The 22158-nt window shown below is 40.7% G+C and overlaps 1 protein-coding gene and 1 long non-coding RNA gene across 4 annotated transcripts in view; one reads left to right on the forward strand and one right to left on the reverse strand.

The window, feature by feature from the left end:
- Window positions 1-22158, forward strand: part of UGP2 (UDP-glucose pyrophosphorylase 2) — a 48941-nt gene that overhangs the window by 26248 nt on the left and 535 nt on the right. For all 3 annotated transcript variants that reach the window (XM_010951916.3, XM_010951915.3, XM_010951917.3), the window contains exons 4-9: window positions 13103-13288; window positions 14542-14675; window positions 15847-16144; window positions 17259-17456; window positions 17906-18148; window positions 20999-21103. In XM_010951916.3, the coding sequence (XP_010950218.1) occupies window positions 13103-13288; window positions 14542-14675; window positions 15847-16144; window positions 17259-17456; window positions 17906-18148; window positions 20999-21103 (1164 nt within the window). The remainder of the gene's footprint in view (window positions 1-13102; window positions 13289-14541; window positions 14676-15846; window positions 16145-17258; window positions 17457-17905; window positions 18149-20998; window positions 21104-22158) is intronic.
- Window positions 14648-17730, reverse strand: LOC141573335 (uncharacterized). Its single transcript, XR_012498983.1, has 2 exons — window positions 17638-17730; window positions 14648-15014 (listed from the first exon to the last, which is right to left on the reverse strand). It is a non-coding gene; the product is annotated as an uncharacterized LOC141573335 (long non-coding RNA).

Consider the following 22158-nt stretch of genomic DNA (forward strand, 5'->3'; position numbering starts at 1 on the left):
TTTATTGGTAAAAGTTGAAATAGTTTATGTATCTAAAACTTTTTCATTGCTTTTTTGTTTGAACTTACTTTTTAAATTAACTGTCTGTCTAGAATGTTCTAGATAAGTGGGTTTCTGGTACATGTACCAAGTGTAGCTGGAAAAGAGCAGTTTGGGAGTTGGGAAGTTGTCCCAAGCAAGTTAAGGACAAAGAGTGACAGCAGAACTGAGACTTGAAGTATGAATATGTTTGCCCAAAAAGTCAGGTAAACATTCCAGTTTCAAGAGAACTTGATGTACAGAGGCCGGAGGCACAGGAGAGTGGAAGGTGCTCTAAGAACTGCAGTTTTTGTGGTCCTACTGGAGAATAAGAATGGGAATGGGTGGGAGATGCTGGTAGACAAGGTAAGTAGGGACCATGTCAGCAATTTGTCACTTAGGAGGGATCAAATAGGATGCTGGAAAATACAGGAGGTGCGAGGTTCTTAGCTTTATAGCAGACTCATTGGAATGTATTTTTAGGAAGCAAGTAAGGAGTGGCTCACTCTGAATTACGCTGGAGATTTGGAGTTCTTATAGTTCATGGTCACTGCTGACGAAATGGTTACTTTTAATTTTTCCTGTCTTTTTTAACATCCTTTATCAGGGCTAGCTGACTTTCTTGCAGTTTAGTTTTTATATACATTGATGTGTATTGAGCAATTTTTTATAGTTTAAAATCTCTAATCTCATGATACTGAGCTATCATATTCTTAAACATATGCTTAGTCAACAGGTATCTGAGAAATTACCTCATGCTCAGTGTCAGTCATTAATATATTCCACCATTGCAGAAGCACCTCCATATGCAGACTGAATTCATTCTGCCGTCAGTGTATTTAACACTTTTTCCCCCAGTTTAACAGTAAGGGCAGTGAGGTCAAGGACACAGACTCCGAAGTTTTAAAACCCAGCTTCATTACTTCTTAGCCACATGACATTGGGCAGGTTATTTAACTACTTTAAGCCTCAGTCTCCTCACTCGTAAAAAGTAGACATGATAGAAGTAGGATTTTAATGAGTATTATTGACAATGCATGTAAAGCATTTACTGTGTGCCAGGCACTCTGACGAAGGCTGCATAAATGTTTGCTGTTGTTGTTGTACTTTCAGCAGATATTTACTAAGTACCTCTTAGATGTCAGGTGCTGTCCCAAGCACAGTGAAAACAACAGAATTGTATTAAAATTACTGATGGTATTTCTTTTTAAATTCTATAAATTTCCTAATTAAAAATCCTATCATCTTTCTTTGGTTATAAGTGTATTTTTATATATTTATTATTAGTTTATTTAATTTGATATAAATTTCATTTATGATCATGAATACTTTAATTCTTTTAATGTTTATCTTATTTTTTGAAAAATATTCCATCAAGTAAGTGAATGTACATCCCGATAATTCTCTTTTATCAAATGTGTGGGTAGTTTGCAGTTTTTGTTGTAATAGATAAAGCTCATCTATTTCTTTAAAAAAATTTTTTTATTGAAGTACAGTCAGTTACAAAATGTGTCAATTTCTGGTGCACAGCACAATGTCCCAGTCATAGCTCATCTATTTCTAACAATTTTTCCTTATTGCAGAGATAAAAATTTAGAAATTCTTTAACTTTTTGGATTACAGAAGGTCTGTAGTCTGTCACACCAGTGAAGATAAACAACATAATGTTCTCTGTTATGAAGACGATGAGCTGTACTAGTTTTATGAGTTTTATTGAAGATCCACATAGTGAAACCACCAGGGTGTATATAGAGTTGTCTTTAACCAGCATGTCTGTAGATTTTTTATCTACTAAACTCAAGGTAGATGTGAAGAGTTAGTCTTGTCTCAGAGGACTGTTGTAGCTATTAAAAGAATCGGGTGCCCATCCTCATCCTGTGTGGCTGTGCAGGTATTTAAAGGATTTGTGTGTTCATTGTGGGATGTTAAGGTTTAGTGAGCAGAGAAGGCTTTGCAGAATGTCCTTGGCATTGGATTCTCAAAGTTCAGGTGAAATTGTAGGAAGGATGGCTGATGAGCATTATGGCATGCGTTCTTTGATCATGTATCATTGAGCGTGGCAAAAGTTTGGAAAAATGAAATGTTTTTTTCTTAATTTTTTGATGCTGGGAAATAAGAATAAATCTAACTCATCACATGAAGGAAATATACAGCATATATATATATATATATATATATGCTGATGAGTGTAATTGTTTAGAGAACAGTGTTGGTGCCAAAATTTCTGACTTTGAAAGGACCTGTTTACTTACCCTCTCTTACAAATTTGTGCTGATAGTACCTACAGCAAGAGTGGGGGCTGGGTCAGATCCACTCCTGGTCGTATGAGGGTCACAAAAGGCTTCGGAAGGAAGTAATACTTCTACGTGATCCTCAGACACCTTGATGGGGCATACAAGTATGCCTGCACATACACACCCACACGAAGGACTTAGCATTTTTAAAAACTTCCTTTAATTGTGGTAGAATACACATAATATAAAATCTACCATCTTAGCCATTTTTAAGTGTACACTTCAGTAGGGTTAAATATATTCCCATTGTTGTGCAACCAAGCCCCAGAACTTTTTCATCTTGCAAAACCAAAACTCTCTACCCATTAAACAACAACTTCCTTTCCCTCTCCCCTCAGCCCGGCGCAACTACTGTCCTGCTTTCTGTCTCTATGAATGTAACTACTCTTACCCGAGATAAGTCAATAAAATTCTTTTAATCTTAGATTTTCTTTCTGTTCTGAAAATTGCCTGAGTTCTGCTACCAAGTGCGCATCCTTGGTTTTGCTTTCCTGGAAGGACCTGAGGAGATACAGAAGCCTGGGGGGTTTGTCCCATGGCAATGATGTTGCCAGTGGAAGCACAGGCTGACCTGGCCTCGGGTGACCTGCTCTCTGGCCACCCCGAGAAGTCGTCAGGCAGTGTGCAGCCAGTTTAGGAGCAGCAGAGTTGGAAAAGGCAGAGATATCATCAAAACTTAGGGGTTTTTTGTTCTTTTTTTTTTACCACACAAGACTGTCTTAAACCAGGGTTTAGCAGACCTTTTCTGTAAGGGGCCAGATGGTAAATATTTTAGGCTTTGCAGGCTGTGCGTTTTGTCATGATTGCTCACCTCAGCCGCAGGGGCGTGAGAGTAGCCTTAGAGGGTGTGTAAAGCAGTGAAAGCGGCTGTGTGCAGGAGCACCGTGCAAACAGGCAGCAGGCCCCCCTGTCCCACAGGCTGCGGTGTGTTGACCCCGTCTTAAACTATCCTCAAGCTGCACGTGATTGGAGAGAGACTGGGTGAAACCCAGACCTGGGAGACCACTGAGCTGGGGTGTGGCTTGGAGCAGAGAGAAATTTAATACCATATTTTATCAAATTTGTGCCATTGATTACAAGTTGTACCTTTTTATGGACCAGTAAGAAAGAAAGAAAAAAGTGCAGCCAATTAATTTTAAGCTCTCATTTTATATGATGAATCCTAGTTTTAGAAATGTTAAAATGTGGGGTGGGTGGCGGGGAAATGTGTCTGAATCAATGATGTCATGATAACACAGCCAATGCTTGTGTTCTTAGTGTGAGCCACACTTTGCTTAGCCCTTCATGTGCAGTATCTCATTTATCCTTATAATAAATCAGTGAAGTCGTTGCAAAGGGCTTTGAACAGGAAAAATAATCTATTGTAATAAGCAGTGGAGTCTAAGATTCAAATGCAGGCAGCCTGGCATTAAAATCTCTGCTCTCAGCTACTGTACATCCTGCCTCATTCAGTTCTGGAGCAGTCTTTTTGTCAAATGATACCATTCACGCTGGAGTTGGTGTAGTTTATTACAATGATTTGAATCAGGTCATGGAGGAAACAAACTACATCAATTCCTTTTAGCATGTCCTTGCAACTTCCAACATTTCTCAGAGCAGCCAGCCAAACTACTGGTTTTTATCCATTATGTGCCTGCCGGTGCCCTCAGAGAAGAATGATTATTTATGAACCTCTTCTGAAAATGTTTTTTAAATGATAAAGTTTCTAAGCCAAGCAAAACTTGGCTGGCAGAGAAGTCTTGGTGCCCTGTGCACAGCAGTATCTGTGATGCCAGCCAGCACTGCTGGTCCCACTGCAGAGGAGAGTGAGCACCACACATCACTGTAATTCATCCTCTCCTGCATCTGTGAGCTTATTGACTTTTGAAGACACAGAAAATGTATGAGCCATTGAGCACTCAAGAGTGTTGGAGAATTCTGGTGTTCCTAGCACAGGTCTGCATTCAGCTGACAGAGCAAGCTGTGAAAGCTTGCCTTGGAGAGCTGAGGTTTCTAGTACTTGCGATCATCAAAAAGAAAAGTCAAAAGTGAATGGCAGTTAAAGATGGCAGGCATCTTAAAGTCCATCACAGTGTCAACTTCTTATTCAAGCCAAACAGAAGCCTTCTCACTGAGATTCAGTTTAGAGAGTTACTTTATTTTTGGCTTTATTTACATAATAACTTTCTCTAGGAAATAAGCAGCATCTCTTAAAAAGATTATTTTTTATTTTCTGTGAATGAAATTTCCATAGTAGTGAAGTTTTGTTTTTTGAGGGGTGGCGTTGCACTTTGCTCAGAGTCCGTTAACATCTAATTTTCACAAGTGCCTGATTGCTCATAAAGCCTAAGAATCACTGGTCTGAACAGAGATGTGGAGAATGAAGAAAAGGCAGTTGGTGGAGTGAGTTTGCACGAGGAAGAAAGCACAGAAGCTTACAAGCAAGAGATGTGGCTCATTAGAGAGCCTGGCACTGCGTGCCCCCGGAGCACAGTGTGCCAGGGGAGAGAGGAGTGAATGGCACAAAGGGCCAAATCACTAAGGATCTTTTATAACATGTCTTCTGTTCAGGGTTCAGTTCAACTACATTTGGTAGTGAAACTCAAAGTAAAGAGTAACTGTCTAGAGCACCACGGCAGTGCGTGGTCATCAGAGCCTGGGCTTCTCTGTCTTGCCGCTCTGCCATCCTTAGCGTATCTCCTTATGGTCCCAGATGGCTGCCTGAGTGAGCTCTAGTCCTCATGTCTCTGTTCCAAACAGCAGAGAAGAGGGAGAAGGGCACACCCCCCTGTCCTTTCACAGAAACTGCCTGGAAATCTTCCAGCTCACTTCCAGTTATTCACATTGACCAGAACTTTGGCACCAATAGCCACAAGATAGACTGGAAATGTGGTCTTTTACTTAGGATGGTGGTGTACCCAGCTGAAAATCAGGGCCCTAAAGTAGAAGGGGAAGAATGATTTTGGCATAGGCAGCTAATAATCTCGACCATACCATGTCAGTGCTTTGTTTTGTGAATGTTCGACTTCTCTTTTCTGAAAGATCACCATCTGTGAGGTAGAGGGTGGGTTGGAGGGCGGTAAGGAGACCATAGAGACCCCTGCAGTAACACAGATGAGAGGTGAGTGGGATGCCGACCGTGGCAGCAGAGACCATTTCACCAGGCTGACAGGACTTGGCACTGGCTTGGCAGTTGGGTGTGTAGTGGTGCCACAGAGACAGGAGAGATGGTAGCCATGAGATTGGAGCAGATTGCCTGGAAAGAGGAGGTCTACTTAGAATAGGCTTGAAAAGGAACAGGAAGGAAGAAGAGGAGAATAGAATGTGGTGTGCCAGAAGTCAAGGAGGAGAGAGCACTGCAAGATTTAGGGAGTGGTCAGTTGTGTCAAATGCAGCTGAGAGCGCAAGTAAGAGAAGTATTGTATTCTTGATAGGGTTTAGCAGTTAGAAGGGTGTTGATGACCTTGTTAAGGGCAGTTCATCGAACTATGGAGAAGACTAGACTGCAGCAGGTGAGTGAACGTAAGGGAGGTGAGCAAGTAGAGGTGAGTGCAGACGCTTTGCCTCTAAGATGGAGAAAAAAAGATGTGAGCGCAGGAGAGGATGAGTGAGTGTATGCGTTGCTCTTTTCTTTGTTTTTTAGATGTCAGATATTTGAATGTGTTCATGTTGATGGAGAGGCAGAGAGGAAGGGGCTGAGCTGCGGCTGGGTGATGGGTGAAGTGGGGATCCTGAGATGGGCACTGGCAGAGAGATTGCCTTAGGGTCGGGGACAGCTCTCCTGTGACCAGAACGAGGGGGAAGCAACAAGGGTGGAGTTGCAGGGAGGTCCTGAGGATCTTTACGGGAGGCATTCCCACATAGCATGGTTTTTATCGCCTTGTGAATAGGAGTTGAGCTCCTCTTGGTGACTGAGGAGGTGTTGGTGGGGGTGTAGGTGGAGCCTGTGATCAGGTACATGATTTGCCAGCTTTTCCTGAATGAGAAAACGAATTTCTGATCTAGGTATGATTTTCCTGTCATTAAATCAATCTGTGGGAGCTTCCAAATGACCCAGATTTTGGTCATTACCTTTAGAAATGTGGCGTGAAGAGACAATGTGTCAAAGCACCTGGCCAGGCCTTGGTACACAGACACTGTGCAGTGAGGGTTTGGTGAGTGAGCCAGTGTTCTTGGAACGCTTCCTGTACGTACGGAGCGTCACTTCAGACTTGTTTTACTGTTCACACAGCTTTTCTTTCAGGCAAACTTGCTTTTGTTGAAAAAAAAATCTTTCGGATTGCAATAATCATACCCTTGTGAACCGTAACAGGGCAGGTACTGTTAGCTTGTTTTGGGTATTTGGCTCGGTCTCCAGGAATAGCAGGAATATGCTACCGAGAACTGGCTTACACCACTGCTAATGGGAACAGTATGTCCATGACTGTGTGATGAATTCAGCTTTTCTTCTGACTAGAAACTAAGTTGTGAACAGACTTGGCAAGATACAGGTCGTGGTAGACAGTTTTTAAAAGATCTTTTTAAAAAAAACTTTGTTTCTGTAGAAAAACTAGATGACATCCTACGGGGCAGAATGTTACTTAAATCGTGTTCTTTTGTAGATTGCCAACTTCTTTCTTTTGTTCATCCCTCAGGGGAAGTTGGGTGTTTGACCCATTCTTCTCTCCCAGCGAAGCCTCGTCTCCCCTGCACGTTTTGGAGGAGCCTCATGCGGTTTGCACCCCCTCACCTGTGAGGGTTGCCCTGCTATATATTTAGTTGCAGCAGAGGTCTTCTTGGAACACTGAATTCTGTTCATGTCTGGGAGAAAGAGAAACAGGGTGATTGAGATTAAAAGCACAAAGATAGCACTAGTGACTGACGAAAGTGACTCAGAGTAACATCGAGGCCACATGCGCAGTGTGTGGTACTCCCCCGTTGTCTCCCAGCACCGTCCCACTTTGCCTGAGGGGATGTCTTTGTGCATTCTCCTGGGGAAGCTGAAAAGGGGACAGTGGAGTGCAGGTCTAAAAATGTCTCTGTGACTAGGTGTGTCCCGCATGACTTCAGCTGTGGCCAAGCAGTGTTCTAACAGAGGTCCCCTTGGTTTGTGGAAATAAACTGAGCTCTGTGGGATTGCTTGGTGACGTCCCTGGTGGAGTGTGTGGACAGCATCCTCAACAGAGAGAACTTCTGTTAGCACGTAGGGTGATTTATGTGATGGAAGGCCGAGCTTACCACCTAATTTAACCTATAATAAGCAGTAGACAAAGTGTCCTGGCTTCCTGGACTCAGACGATCGGTGCCTGTCTGAGTGTCTGTGTGTCTGTGTCTGTCGAGGGGTGGGGTGGGTATAAGTCAAAACAGGACTGAAAGACTTGCAATGGAGGCTTCCAGCAGCAACACTAACTTCATGACTCCGGGCATCTGTCCCCTGGTCATATCTTGTTACTTCACACCTGTGACTCTTCCCTTTCTCTCCATAGTTCTGAGTCCTTTTCTTGTTAACAGTCAGTTCCTCAGCGGGGGTGGGGGTATTTAATTAGCTGCTTTAAGGACTAGATGCAGCAAGACAAGTGGGTATTACTGAAAGCACCACCTAGAGAGCCATGGGTCCTTGACATTTGTAGGGATAAGGTGACTCCCTGCCCACTTAACTTGTGGGACAAGGATCTAAATACGGCACTTCATGGAGAATTCTGGGCCTCATCGAAATGGTAAACAAGTCTTTCTACGTGTGAGCTGTGTGGGCCAGTGCCCCAAAGTCTTCATTAGCTCGGCTTTGGGATTTAATGTTATGCCTGGATCAGCTTATTTTTATTTCACTCCAGATATCTGAAAAGTAATTCAGAAGTACTTTGTAAATTTAAACTCAAGTTTTTAAGATACCAATCTTGGAAAGATTTGAATTAAAAGTAAAAGTATACTTAATATTTTATTAAATTCATTATGTTAAAATCATTGTGAGGCTGAGACCTTTTATCGCCATTATAGAATAAGTTTTTGGGATACGAGGAAAAATTTGTTTAGCCTCCTTAGACTCAGTCATCAGGAATCGGCTTCTCAGAGCATCCTGATGCATCTTTTGAAGTTGGATTAGTGTGAACAAAATGTATTTTTTATCTAAATACTTTTCTCTGAACACATTATATTCTTTATGGTATGTGAATGAAAGGTGATTTATCAGAATATACATGATCTTTGGAGGGATTTTTTTCCTCCTGATGAAACTTCAAGGCAACAAGATTGACATTTGAGTTTTAATGCATGTCCATAGGAGGTGAAAAATTCCTGTTAGTGCTTTTTCTTAAAGATGCATAACCTAAATGGAATTAAATAGCTAAAAACTAAAAATGGTTCCTAAATGTCACTTTGTTTAATGCTATGAGTGTTAGTATACCAAACAGTTCTTTAAAGGTAAAAATTAAGATACAATCCAATTTACATTATTCTGCCTGATATTATTATTTAAATTTGTATAAACATTTGTTGGCTAAAAAAGGAAATTATATTCTTCCTGAAGATATCTAACATACTCAAAGGTTATGTTTATGTGTTTGACTGCAGTCTTGTGATGTCTGTGTCAGTAAACTGAAAAAAAGGATTATATAGAAGAAAAAAAGATTCTGGCAGAGTTTTATTAAAATGGACTGAAACATAATACACACACATCAACTGTATTAAATATGGACCTTTTTCTGGAAAAATCTGCATTAATTTGGAATATCCTCAAACATATATATAGGCCACTTTAAAAGAGGACATTTGGACATTATGCTTAGTGAAATCAGTCAGTCACAAAAAGACAAATGATTCCACTTGTCTGAGGCACCAGGAGTAGTCAGACTTCTAGAGACAGAAAGTAGAAGGGTGATCGCCAGAGGCTGCGGAAAGAAGAGAGTGGGGAGTTTTTTTTTAAACGAGTATAGTTCTGGTTTTGCAAGATGTAAGAGTCTTGGAGATTGGTTGCACAACAGTGTGAATATACTTAATACTACTCAACTGTACACTTAAAAACGCTTAAGATAGCAAATTGTATGCTACACATATTTACTGCAGTTTTTTTTAAAAAAGCATGTTATAAAGCTGATTCTCTCAACTTACTAAGGTTTTCTTTGAGAGTGTCTTAGCTATTCTTCACCCTTTGCATTTCTCACATACATTAATTTGGCTTGTCAGTTTCCATACCAAAAACTCTTGAGGTTTTGATTAGGATTGCATTGATCAGTTTGGGGAGAATTGACATTTTTACATTAGTAAGTCTTCTAATTTATAAACATGATAAATACATTCCTGGATTTATTTATTTAAGTCATGAATTTTTCTCAAAAATGTTTTATAGTGTTCCATGTATAACTTGTATATCTTTTGTTAGATTTATTCCTCGATATTTGCTGTTTGCTATTTTTGATGGTATTACAAAAGATACCTTTTAAGTCAATTTTAATTTCCAATTCTTTACATATAGGAACAGTTAAAGATTCTTTTTTTTTTTTTACCATCTTTGAACATTTTTAAACATACAATTGAATAGTGTTAAGTGCATTCACATTGTTGTGTAACCAGTCTCCAGAACTCTCTGATCCTGCAAAACTAAATCTCTATACCCATTAAACAACAACTCCCCATTCTTCCACACCACCTTCCCCTGGTAACCACCCCTTTTTCTGTGTCTATGAATCTCACTGCTCTGACTGCCTCACGTAAGTAGACGTGTACAAGTATTTGTCTTTTTGTGACTGGCTTAATATAATGTTTTCAAGCTTCATCCACATTCTAGCATGTGTCAGAACTTCCTTCCTTTTTAAGGCTAAAAAGTACTCCATGTGTATATATACCATGTTTTGTTTTATCCTTTCATCTGTTGATGGACACTTGAGTTGCTTCCATTTTTGGCTATTGTGAATAATGCTGATACGAAGTGAGTGTACAAACATCTCTTTGAAACTCTGCTTTCAATTCTTTGGGCGTATAGCTAGAAGTGGAATTGCTGGATCATATGGTGATTCTATTTTTAATTTTTTTTAAGAACCACCATATTTTTTTTCCTTAACAGGTGCACCATTTCACATTCCTACTAACAATGTACAAGGGTTCCAAAAGCAGTTCTGGGTGTTTTTCTTTTTTTAAATACTGACCATGTATCTCCATTGTTGCTATGCTTAGGTTAATATAACAATTTATTTGTAAGGTCTTTGGATTTTTCTACATATAAAATTGTATCATCTGTAAATAATGACAGTTTTGTCTCTTTTAATGGGTATGTCAATTGAATACTCTGTGGCACTGAACAGTGACTGTATTATAGTTACATGCATTAATGTGAATAATTATTAAAATATAATATTGAATTAAAGAAGCAGGTCACAAGAGGATACTTTATAGCATGTTTCAATTTAGTTAAAAGTTTAGAGACAAAACTATGTAAATTATTATCATTACGGATACATACGTAGGTGGTAAAACTGGAGAGCAGAAAGTCAGGATGGTGGTACCATTAGGGCAGAAGAGGAATGTGATCCGCCCAGATGCATGGAGGCATCTGTTACAGCAGTATTCTTTCTAAATTTAGGTTATTCTTTCAACTGTATATGTATATTTTATAAACTTCTGTGTATATGACTTCACAATGAAAGTTTTTTAGATGAAATTGGAAAACGTAGGGCTGTCTTACCATATGTAGAAAAAAATTGCTTATGTATTCTGTTTTTAAAAAGTATATTCAAAATAGCATTAAATTGGTAAAAATATTTCTAAACTAACAGTTTTACCTAAAATGAATACATGAACTAGAGGTTTTCGGCTGAATGGATTTTCACACCTTTGTGAGACTTCTGTAAATACCACACTCTTCTGGAAAGTCAAAAGTAACTGCTAAATGGAAAATTCTTGGCTTTTAAAAGGTAACTGGAAAACAATTGGCTTGGCCTCATTTCCTAATAACTCTTTCGAGTAAATATAATGTGCCCAATAAATTCTCCTACTAATAATAGATACTTGAAGCCATTGTACCACAGTAACATTCCTTTTACTGTCTGGTTGATTTCAATAGCTGGGCTATAGAGGATTATAAGCTACTATGTGCCGTCAGGATGACAGAGGTTGTGGCTCTGTCATCTACTCTTACTTTTCTGGTAATACGACACTTAAATTGATTTTTTTCTCCCAAGTGATATTACCAGTTTCTTTGAAATGCTTGAACAAATGATATTCACGGCAGTGGAGTAAAAACATCCTTCAGGGAATGTCGGGCACTTCGTGTGTGTGTGCTGGGCATCTGAGTTATCACCCAGACGTGTCCTCACCCGGACCAAGTGCTGCCAGGGAAGCAACCAGTGTGGTCTGTGTTCTTTCCTGCCTCCCTGCCCTCCTTTTCCTTGGTGGTTAGTGTTCTGAGGTAGGAGGCTTGTCCCCAACTCCAGTCTTTTCTGTCACCAGCCCTTCTTTTGAATATGACTGATTGAAGACTTCTTAGCAGCAAGTAACCAGGAAGATTGGCAGTCCTGCCACATTAGAGACTAATTCAGAATGAGTCATAGCTGAGTGATAACCAGTGGAGAGTCCTAGAGAAGAGTGTTCCAGGTTCCTGAGTATTCACACCAAGTGAGGAAGTGTATTCATCTGCACTTAGCAGTTAATAAAGTGTCTCGCAGGGTGGACAAAATGAGAATCACAGGCTAACTTTTGTGCAAGGAGCTGTTAACCGCAGGAATCGTGTGGTCAGGAATCCACATGACATGTATGTATGTTTGACCAAGTGAAAAGGGATTTCTGCCTCCAGGGCCTAATCACTGGATTGGGAGCCCATTAACTCCTTTCCGAGTCACAGAGTTCATCCATCACACACACCCACAGCCACACCCACACACACCCCTACGGGCAGTGGGACACAGATACAGCAAAGTGTTTGCTGAGCACTTACTACCAGGTTTTATTTTTTTTTTAATCCCCTCAAGTGTTGTCTGTCCTCCACCATAAAGTAACTAAACAGTACATTTGGTGGCGTATTCCATTAAAGAAAGATAGCAACAAAAGTTGTATACATGGATAGAAAATACACTGATCTTTTCAAAAGCTTTCATTCTTGTTATTAAATGTTTAGACTTGATTGTGCCTCTTCCTTAAACGAAAGAGTCTGGTCTTCAACTGTGTCATTGTTCTTTTCCTGTGAGGGAGAAGTTGAAGAGTAAGGCTCTGTGCTCGTTTCAGATTTCTTTTACTGTTTACACAGCTCATTTTCTTTCAGGAAAACTTGCTTTTGTTGGGAAAAAAAATCTTGTGGATTGCAATAATCAGACCTTTGTGAACCATAATAGGGCAGGTACTGTTAGCTTGTTTTGAGTATTTGACACCATCTCCAGAAATAGCATGAATGTGCTATGGAGAACTGTGTGGTCATACTGTATATATATTCGTCTCCAGAATTGAAGCAGATCCATAGTGCCCTGGAAGTATTTCCAGATTTGATGAGTTTTGTGTATCCTATTTGCTATGTTGCTGCAAATAAGGAATTCTGAATTTTCAAAAGTAGTTCAAGACACTTGGATGTTCTCACCAGCCAGACAAATATTTGTAAACTAACTTTTCCTTCTCTTGTAGGACATTGTAGAGTGAGTGAACCACTGGACTACTTCTGTGTGCAACAGAAGTTGCTCATAAGAACTTGATTGTGAACCAGAAGGGCCCGTGACATTAAAGGAAACGTAGTTGAAACTTTCCATAGAGAAAGTAAAACTCTTAGGGAAGCATGGAAACAACCCTGATATTGATTTGGTTTAACCTCTCATAAAGCTGTTTGATTTATTCTGTAATTTTTTTTTTTTTAATTTCAGATTCAACCCTATGAAAAGGTAAAGGCCAGGGGCTTACCTGATAATATCTCTTCTGTGCTGAACAAGCTGGTGGTGGTGAAACTCAATGGCGGTCTGGGAACCAGCATGGGCTGCAAGGGCCCGAAGAGTCTGATTGGCGTGAGGAACGAGAACACCTTTCTGGATCTGACTGTGCAGCAAATCGAAGTGAGCCGTAACATTTAGCCTTTGTCATGAGCTACCAAAGTCGTTTTTTAGGTTATTATAAATGTTACCTTGTAAAATAACAAATGTGGGTTTGAGCTAGTTGGGGAGCTTGCTATCTTTAGTCTCTTTATTAGTACATAAAAAGGTCTGGTGTCCTAAGGGCAAATCCTTAGGGTGGTACAAAGCTTTTGATCTATAAGTAGCATTTGTGGTTGCTGAAATCTCTGGATCTGTTTGGATTCTCCTTTGATCTCCCCACCCGTCTCCCCCCTTTCTTTCTAGCAGTAGCCTTCATCACGGCTGGGATGATCTGGCTTTGTTAGCCCCTTTTGAGGGACTGGGAAGAAACTAATGTATCTGGTTGGGCGCCATGGATGCTAAGAACTGTTCATGGCTTCTCTCTTATGATAAAGTCATTAGTCACAGACCATCAGCTCTTCAGGACATGGCCCTAACTTTTTCATCTCTTTATCTCTAGTGTCTAATAGAGAGCTGGCAACCACAGTAAGTAATAGTGGTAAGCAGCAGCCAGCACTTACCCAGAACGTACTGTGCACCTTGTGTTGTGAGCTCTACATGAGTGGACTCGTTCCTCTCAGACAGCTCTAAGATAGGCACGATTATCATCCCCATTTTCCAGGTGGGGAAACCAAGGCACAGAGAGGTGGGTTTAGGTGCCCCAGGCTCCCTAGCTAGTAAGTACAGCGTCACACTCTGCACACAGGACAGGCTGACTTCTGAGACCCTGTTCTCTTCTCACTCTGCGTTGCCTCTTAGCACTTCCTACAGGTTGAAAGTTTCAGCTGGGGTGTGAGTCACAGTTCTTAACAATCCTGAGACTCGGGAGGCGTGTCTTTGTGACATTTATACTTTCATCCCACAGTGCTTTGGATGCTGAGTAATGCCCAGTGAGGCCATGGGGCACTGTGGCTGCGCCCAGCTCCAGAGTCCACAGGGCCCGGGGTGTCCTGGCTCTGCCGCTGACCTGCCACCTCCCTGGGCCTCGGTTCAGCCATCTGAAAACACGGACAGCAGTTTGTGTCGTAGCGTTGTGGTGTCAGGAGCAAGTCCGTGGTGAACTGCTTAGCAAAGTGGCTCATGCTGAGTAGTTACTTATTATTTCAGATGTATGTATCTGGCCACATATAGATGGTGTTTTGGATATTTTGTGATAACTCATTGAGAGTTAATTTTACGCTTCGAAGCCAAAGAAAAGTAAGTCTGGGTGGTCTGATTGTCGTTTTCCTCCCTAGCATTTGAACAAAACCTACGATACAGACGTCCCTCTTGTTCTAATGAACTCTTTTAACACGGATGAAGATACGAAAAAAATACTACAGAAGTACAATCACTGTCGTGTGAAAATCTACACTTTTAATCAAAGCAGGTACAAGGAGTGAAAACAACCAACTCTGGGGGGTATTACTCCTGGGAAAGGAAGACTGTGTTTTGTTTAAACAGAGCAGCCTCAGGATTTCTATGTGCCAAAGATTGTTTGCAAGTGTTTAATGCCTTTAAAGGCTGAACATTTGTTATAGGTATGTGATTGTTGTAACCACTCTGTGGTTCTGTAACTTCCATGTCTTAAAAGAATTTGCTCGAGGTTCTGCTCCATGTCCAGAATATTGGAGGACAGCTCAGGTCTTTGCTTTCTGAGGGCATATTTGGGCTCCAGGCGGGTCTGTGAAATTCTCCATATATTCCACAATTTGACAACCTTCTTTTCCTGTGGGAAGGAATTTCTTCAAAACCCTGAATAGTCTTGGGGGAAGTTTAATGAGTTCTGGAGAAAAATCTTCTATTTTGGGGATGGATGAGTAAGTAAAAAGGAATTTAGATGATGAACTGTGATAAAGTCCAGGCAACTGGGGATAGAAAGCTTCCATTTAAGGATGGACACGGGTCTATATAAACTTGTACAGGAGGGATATTTCTAAAGTTGTACCATTAATTTGTTTTTTTTTAACCTGTTTTTCCATGGAGACTTCATGTCACAGGTGCTCTGCCTCCATTTCTGCTTGGCCTTTAGTCTGTTTCAGTGCCAGCTCCTCTGTTTCCCTCCTCCCCACTGCCAGCCCCTACACAGTCCTCACGAGTGGTAGGAAGCAGACAGCCCTGAGCACTAACCTGCTCTTGATTTTCTGGGAAAGAAAGAGAGCCACGCCTGAATATATCTCTTGGTGAGAATGGACAGCATTTCCCAAATAGGTTTTCAGGGAAAAGAACAATCCCACAGCCAAATCAGTTGAGAAAATTTACTTAATGTATCTCTCCTCTTGGAGATCATAAAACATATTACTATCTTAGGAATATGGGGTGTCCTCCCATCTGAATGACCATGGAAAAAATTTTTGAAGGAAATGGTACTGTCTAGGAAACTGATTTTTTGGACAACACAGATAATTAGAAGTTTTCTTTGTGTTTAAATTATGTTTAAATTACTCCTGATAGACTGTAATGCAGAGAAGTTTTATTTAACTTTAAACGCATTGTTTTACTTCATGGTCTGCAATGCTTTACAGAGTTGATAGTGAAAAAGAACTTTTCTTTTTTTTAAGGTACCCGAGGATTAATAAAGAATCTTTACTGCCTGTAGCAAAGGATGTATCGTACTCAGGGGAGAATACTGAAGCATGGTACCCTCCAGGTCACGGTGATATTTATGCCAGTTTCTACAACTCCGGTTTGCTCGACACCTTTATAGGAGAAGGCAAAGAGTATATTTTTGTGTCCAACATAGATAATCTCGGCGCCACAGTGGATCTTTATATTCTTAATCATCTAATGAACCCACCCAATGGGAAACCCTGTGAATTTGTCATGGAAGTCACAAATAAAACACGTGCAGATGTAAAGGTAAATACCAAGAGGAAACAGTTTGGGGATTCACATCTCCACATTCATAGTTCAGACTTTTTATTGCAGAGTTTCTGTGTTAAGCAAAACACATCCATCTACTTGATAACATCATTATAAGGTAGAGTGGGATAATATTCTAGAGTACCTCAAGTTCCATCTGATATAACAGTGTGCATATAAATCCAGATTTAATGGCAATAAATTCATCACTTTTTGAATAATCTTTATGGGCAATTTTAATTGAAAAGAATTTCACATTATTTATAAGATAACCTGAAACATGTGAAAATACTTTGAATAAGTTTGTTCAAACCATTACTATTCTAGTTTGGTGCTTAAGTGTTTTTGTTTCATTATTCCTTTAATGAAAATTTACTATTTCTATTTCTCCAGGGTGTACTTCTCTCTCTGTATTTTTTGTCACTTTAACATCTCTGTAGTTATAAAAAAAGGCAGTTGTTTGACGCAAAGCAAAAATTTGTTGTTTAACTTTGCATGTTCAGTGGCGATGACACTTGGCCTTTGATGAAGTGGTTCACGTGGTTTTCTACTTACCCACAGGGAGTGGGAAGAGTGGGCAGTGTGAATGCTAATGTGGCTGGTGCCTGGGCTGGGTTCTGTGCCTCTTCCCACACTGCCCTGGCCTCGCGACTACAGGACTCCCCTGGGCTGAGGCCACTCGGGAGCCACTTATCATCCACTTGTGCCTTTGTCTTGCCTTTACTCCCCTTTTCCTAGAGGTCGTCAGAGCAGGGTCTGAGGTGGTAGGATTGGTTGTTTGGTGATGGACGGTGGTTTGGGAGTAAGAGGAATGGATCTTCCGTAGCAGTTCTTTGGAAAATGAGGAAAACCCTGATGTACTCCCATGGCTTTTATTATGGACAAGAGGGCATATATACAGTATAAAATGACAGACACCCGAATTATTTCCTTTGGTTCTACCTTCATATGTATATTGCTTTGTATCACAGATCGAATCCCTGCCAGTGCTTTTTATTTCTGGGGGTTTTATCATCAGTGTCTTTTCTGTCTCTCTTATAGACTGTGGACAGCGTGGTATGGTTGTGACTGGGAGAGACGTGGAGGCACTCACTCTTCTCTGCCTTTCTAGGGTGGGACACTCACTCAGTATGAAGGCAAATTGAGACTGGTGGAAATTGCTCAAGTGCCAAAAGCGCACGTTGATGAGTTCAAGTCTGTATCCAAATTCAAAATATTTAACACGAACAACCTATGGATCTCTCTTGCAGCAGTTAAAAGACTGCAGGAGCAGAATGCTATTGACATGGAAATCATTGTGAATCCAAAGGTAAGCCAAAGTTGCGGCCCATCGGGCTCCCTGGCTCTGCTCACAGCTCGCTACACACAGAGCCGTGGTGTGCACGTGTGCAAGTCGTGGTGCCCTGACCTGGCCCTGGGCTGTGGTACTGGCAAGAGCACGGGGCCCAAAAGCAGGGGACCCACCTCAGTCTGGTTGCTCTGATACTTACAGGCCTTTTGGTCACAGGCATCTGCATGAGTTTTCTGAAGCTGCGGTTCTCTATAATAAAATGGAAATGTTACTGAAGAGAAGAGTTATGACAATGAAAAAAGATAACCATATATAAGCACCTGGCATATGGGAGGTGCTTGAGAAATGTCAGTTCTCAAAATTGTTTCCTTCAGTGGATCTCTGAAACCACCCCCCAAATATTAACTGGCCCAAGTGGAAGTAAGTTGCTAAAACCTGTGTTTCTCTCCCTGCTCCCTTTTTTACAGACTTTGGACGGAGGCCTGAATGTCATTCAGTTAGAAACTGCAGTAGGGGCTGCCATTAAAAGTTTTGAGAACTCTCTAGGTATTAATGTTCCTAGGAGCCGTTTCCTGCCTGTCAAGACCACATCAGATCTCTTGCTGGTGATGTCAAACCTCTACAGCCTTAACGCAGGATCTCTGACAATGAGTGAAAAGCGGGAATTTCCTACAGTGCCCTTGGTGAAATTAGGCAGTTCTTTTACAAAGGTATGTAATGATACATATATATATAAACGTATGATATACATGTGACTTTTTGGATATACATGTGAATGTGTGTTTCTTAAATGTATAATTATAAAGATATGATACACACGTGAATTGGAGTCTAGTCTTCGCTGCTGACCTATTATATTCCTCCATCTCTGATGTCTTTGAAAGGAAATCGACCATAGAAGATGAAGCTATAACTCATTTTTGAACTGACTGCTATAGAGTAGAAAAGAATGTTTAAATTTTAGGACATTTTATCTTTTGTCTCGTCTAAAATCATTACTGCTTTCATTGGTGAGAAAATGTTAATCCTAGTTTGACAAAATTTATTGAGCCCCTGCCATGTGCAAGGTGTATTGTAGGTGCTCGGTGTTCAGCAGTAAATAAAAGACTAAATTCTTCACCTTCGTGGATATTCTAGTGGGGTAAAGGATGCTAGTGAGCAAGAGAATCAAAGGTGTAGAATGCCAAGTGATGGCAAATGCTGAATAAAGCAGGAATAGGGAGTGTGTGTGTGTTTGGGGTGGGTAGTGGGGTCATTTTACACTGGGTGGCCAGAGATGGCCTCACTGGGAAATTAACTACACCACGCAGGTATCTAGGGGCAAACAGCATTCTAGGCAGGGGGGATAGCAAGTAGAGTAAAACCCAACCCTAATGTGATAAATGGAATCCAAAAAATTTAATCATACGAAATGCCGAGGTTAATGAAGTGATGGTGAGCTTGTGGCTGGCCTGTAGAGTCCTGGTGTGCCATCCAAGCCTGTCTAGTCCTGGCTGTGGTTTAGTGCCACCTGGTGTGGATGTGTATACCACCTTATATATTCATGGGTATGATTCTGGATGCTGTGGCTGGGCGGCAATTCCCAAGATACCATCAGGCATTTTAGGGGTGTCCTCGGTCTTTGGTGCCTCTTTTATCTGCCTGGTTGGGCTGGGAAAATCCTGGTGCTACAAAGACCTACCGTCTTCTCACGTCCTGAGATGGGATTGTTAACCATTTTCCCACCTAGCCTCACCTTCCCTTCCTTCTTAGCCTCTTCCATACCCTGCAGGAGGTTAGAACTTCAGCTACCCAAGTCTGAGCACAGGGGCTGAGCAGGCCAATGGCTAGTTTATCTGAGGGAGAACCAGGGACATTAGCGAGCAAGTATGGCTGGAGCACGGTGGGCAGGTGAGGGACAGTTGGTCAGAGGTGACAGGTCAGATTGTGTAGAACTTTGTCACTGAACATTGGGAATGGGGCTTTTTCCCCTCCTCTGGTGGATGAGAAGTCTTTGGAGAGTTGTGAGCTAAGGGGTGAAGGACAGATCTGGTGAACAAGAGTAGAATCATGGAGACCAGTGAATAGGCTTTTGCTGGAATCCTGACAAGAGGAGATGATGACTTGGATCAGGGTGGTTACAGTGGAAATAGTGAAAAATGTTGATATTCTGAGATATTTTGAAAGCTGTACCTGCAGGATTTGCTGTTGGACTAGATGGAGGGTAAGAGGGAGAAGCAGCGGAATTGCCGTTTACTGAGATGGGGGAAGGCCTGGAGGAGCAGGTTTAGGGGGAGCAGAATGGGGAGTTAAATTGTGGAGATACTGTACTTGGACCTTCAAATGGAGAAGCTGAATGTATGCGTCAGGAGCTCAGGGGAGAGATCTAGAAGAGAGGTAAGTTTAAGAGTTGTCAGTTTATAGCTGGCATTTAAAGCCGCGAGATAAGCATCACCCAGGGAGTGAGTGGCGGCTGGGGAACTGAGCCCTGAGGTACTCCAAGGCTTAGAGGATGGGGATGAAGTGGAGAAGCAGCAAAGGTGACTGAGGAGTTGCAGATGAAGAACTGGGTGGAAACCATGAATGTGTGTGTCCTGAAAGCAAAATGAAGAAAATGTTTCAAGAAAGAAGGCGTGATCACTTGTGTCAAGTGCTGCTGCCAGTTCAAGTAAGAGGAATGAGGATTCACTATTAGAGCTAACAGTATAGAGGTTTTGCAGCCTGAATGGAATAGATTTAAAAGAGAATAGAAGAGAAACTGGAGATATGAATATAGACAGCTTATTCAAGAGTTTTGCATTACAGAAAAACAGAAAAATGGAGCCCTAAATAGAAAGGGATATAAAGTTTTGTTTTGCTTTTTAAAGTTGGGAGGATTTATGGCATGGACAGTATCCTTGAACAGGCCACAAGAAGGGTTAGTCTGGCAGAGGAGAAATGGTCCAACCCCAGTTGTAGGAGGGACAGAGGATGGGCTCGGGGGCAAGTGGGTGGTAGTGGTAGAAGCCAGTGAAAGTCTTCCTATTGCTTCTATTTTTCTTTGCAAAATAGGAAACAAGGCCATCTAGGACAATCTGTAGTGCGAATAAATCTAAGGAAACAAGAGGCAAAAATAGTGATCACTTACAGTGATAATTTGTGCTGCTGCTCTTCTGAGCTGTATTCCGTTTCCTCTCCGTGCTGCCCCTTCCATAAAGCCCAGCTCCTGTCTAGTTTGCTTCGAACCGTGGTGATCTTTTTTTCCACCTAACTTCAGGTTATGTGACTCTACTCATGTGGCTCTTAGTATGTTGGTTATCTTTTTATTTATTACTTTTTAACATCTGATCTGCTCAGCTGTAACGTAAATTGCTTGATTGTAGGGACAAGTGTTCCTATCTCCTGGTCTCTCCTGCACAGAATATTTCAACTCTCTCTGCACAAATAGTGAGTGCTTTAATAAATAGGGTTCTTTCCGTTGAAGGCCTGTGCTTGGCCATAGACAGAATGCTTTTACATTTTAATTAAAGTATCTTGTTAATTTAATCCATTTTTCTGTTAACCCAGTTTTGAAACAATTTTTGTTTCTATTTTTCTTTCAGGTTCAGGATTATCTGAGGAGATTTGAAAGTATACCAGATATGCTTGAACTGGATCACCTCACAGTTTCAGGAGATGTGACATTTGGCAAGAATGTTTCATTAAAGGTGTGTTATGATGAAAATTACAGTTATTATAGCTTTACAAGAAAGGTTTCATTTTCTAGTCCTAAATTTACCTTTATTTTAAAGAATACTTCTTAGTCTCTATCAGATGTTTATAAGATATAGATACATTTTTAAAGGGAAAAGGCTTATCACAATATTTAGTATTAATAATGTCTTCCATAGACATACAGCATAGTTAGAATACAGTCATAATTGTTGTATATAGGAATTCTGTGGGATATAACAGCATTCAAGTGGAAAGCAAACACCAATAAATAATTGAACTGATACCCTTTTATTGAAATATGACCATCTTTAAAATACATCACTGTTAAATTAGCATTAGTTCACTAAAGATAACTATTTGAATCTGAATGAAAGTAGAAAAAAATGACATCATTTATACTGAATATTGTCTATTCCTGTTAAAGTCATCAGTTGTCATCAGTATGAAGATGTTCGTTCAAATTACTATGGTGCTTGGGTACTCTGAGTAGCATTCCAGCCTAGCATAACAAATAGGAAGGACTACAGGTATGAGTATTAAAGCTCAGAATCAAAGATAAAACAGCTTTTTCCTAATCAAGTATTTTTTTAAAATGCTGTACCTAGACCTAGACTTCATGTGTTCTTCCTATTAAAGCTACTTAATTGAAGATCTTGAAAAAAAACAAAAAATATATATATTCATATAGCTTTATTGCTGATACTGCCTCATCTAAACAGTTTAAGACCTGAAAAATGTATCAGTAAACTGTTCTTAAAAAGAAAAAAAACCTGTATGTAAACGTAAGCCAAGCACCTTTTAGTTTATGAAGGGAAGTAACGCTGGTGGCCTTGCAGGTAGTTCTTTGAGAGGCCAGTCATGCTGTGGCCCTGGGTTCACTTCCCACTCCTAGCTTCCTTGCCCCTTATCACAGATGATACCAGATCTGCTGCCAGAATTGTGACAGAACACATTATAATCTCCCTAACGTGTCACTTGTTTTTCGTGGTTAATATTGTTTATAAATATACTTACTCCAACAGAGTTCTACGTAAACTTGGTAATTATA

The sequence above is a fragment of the Camelus bactrianus genome, chromosome 15 (assembly GCF_048773025.1).
Source record: "Camelus bactrianus isolate YW-2024 breed Bactrian camel chromosome 15, ASM4877302v1, whole genome shotgun sequence".
Taxonomy (NCBI): Eukaryota; Metazoa; Chordata; class Mammalia; order Artiodactyla; family Camelidae; genus Camelus; species Camelus bactrianus.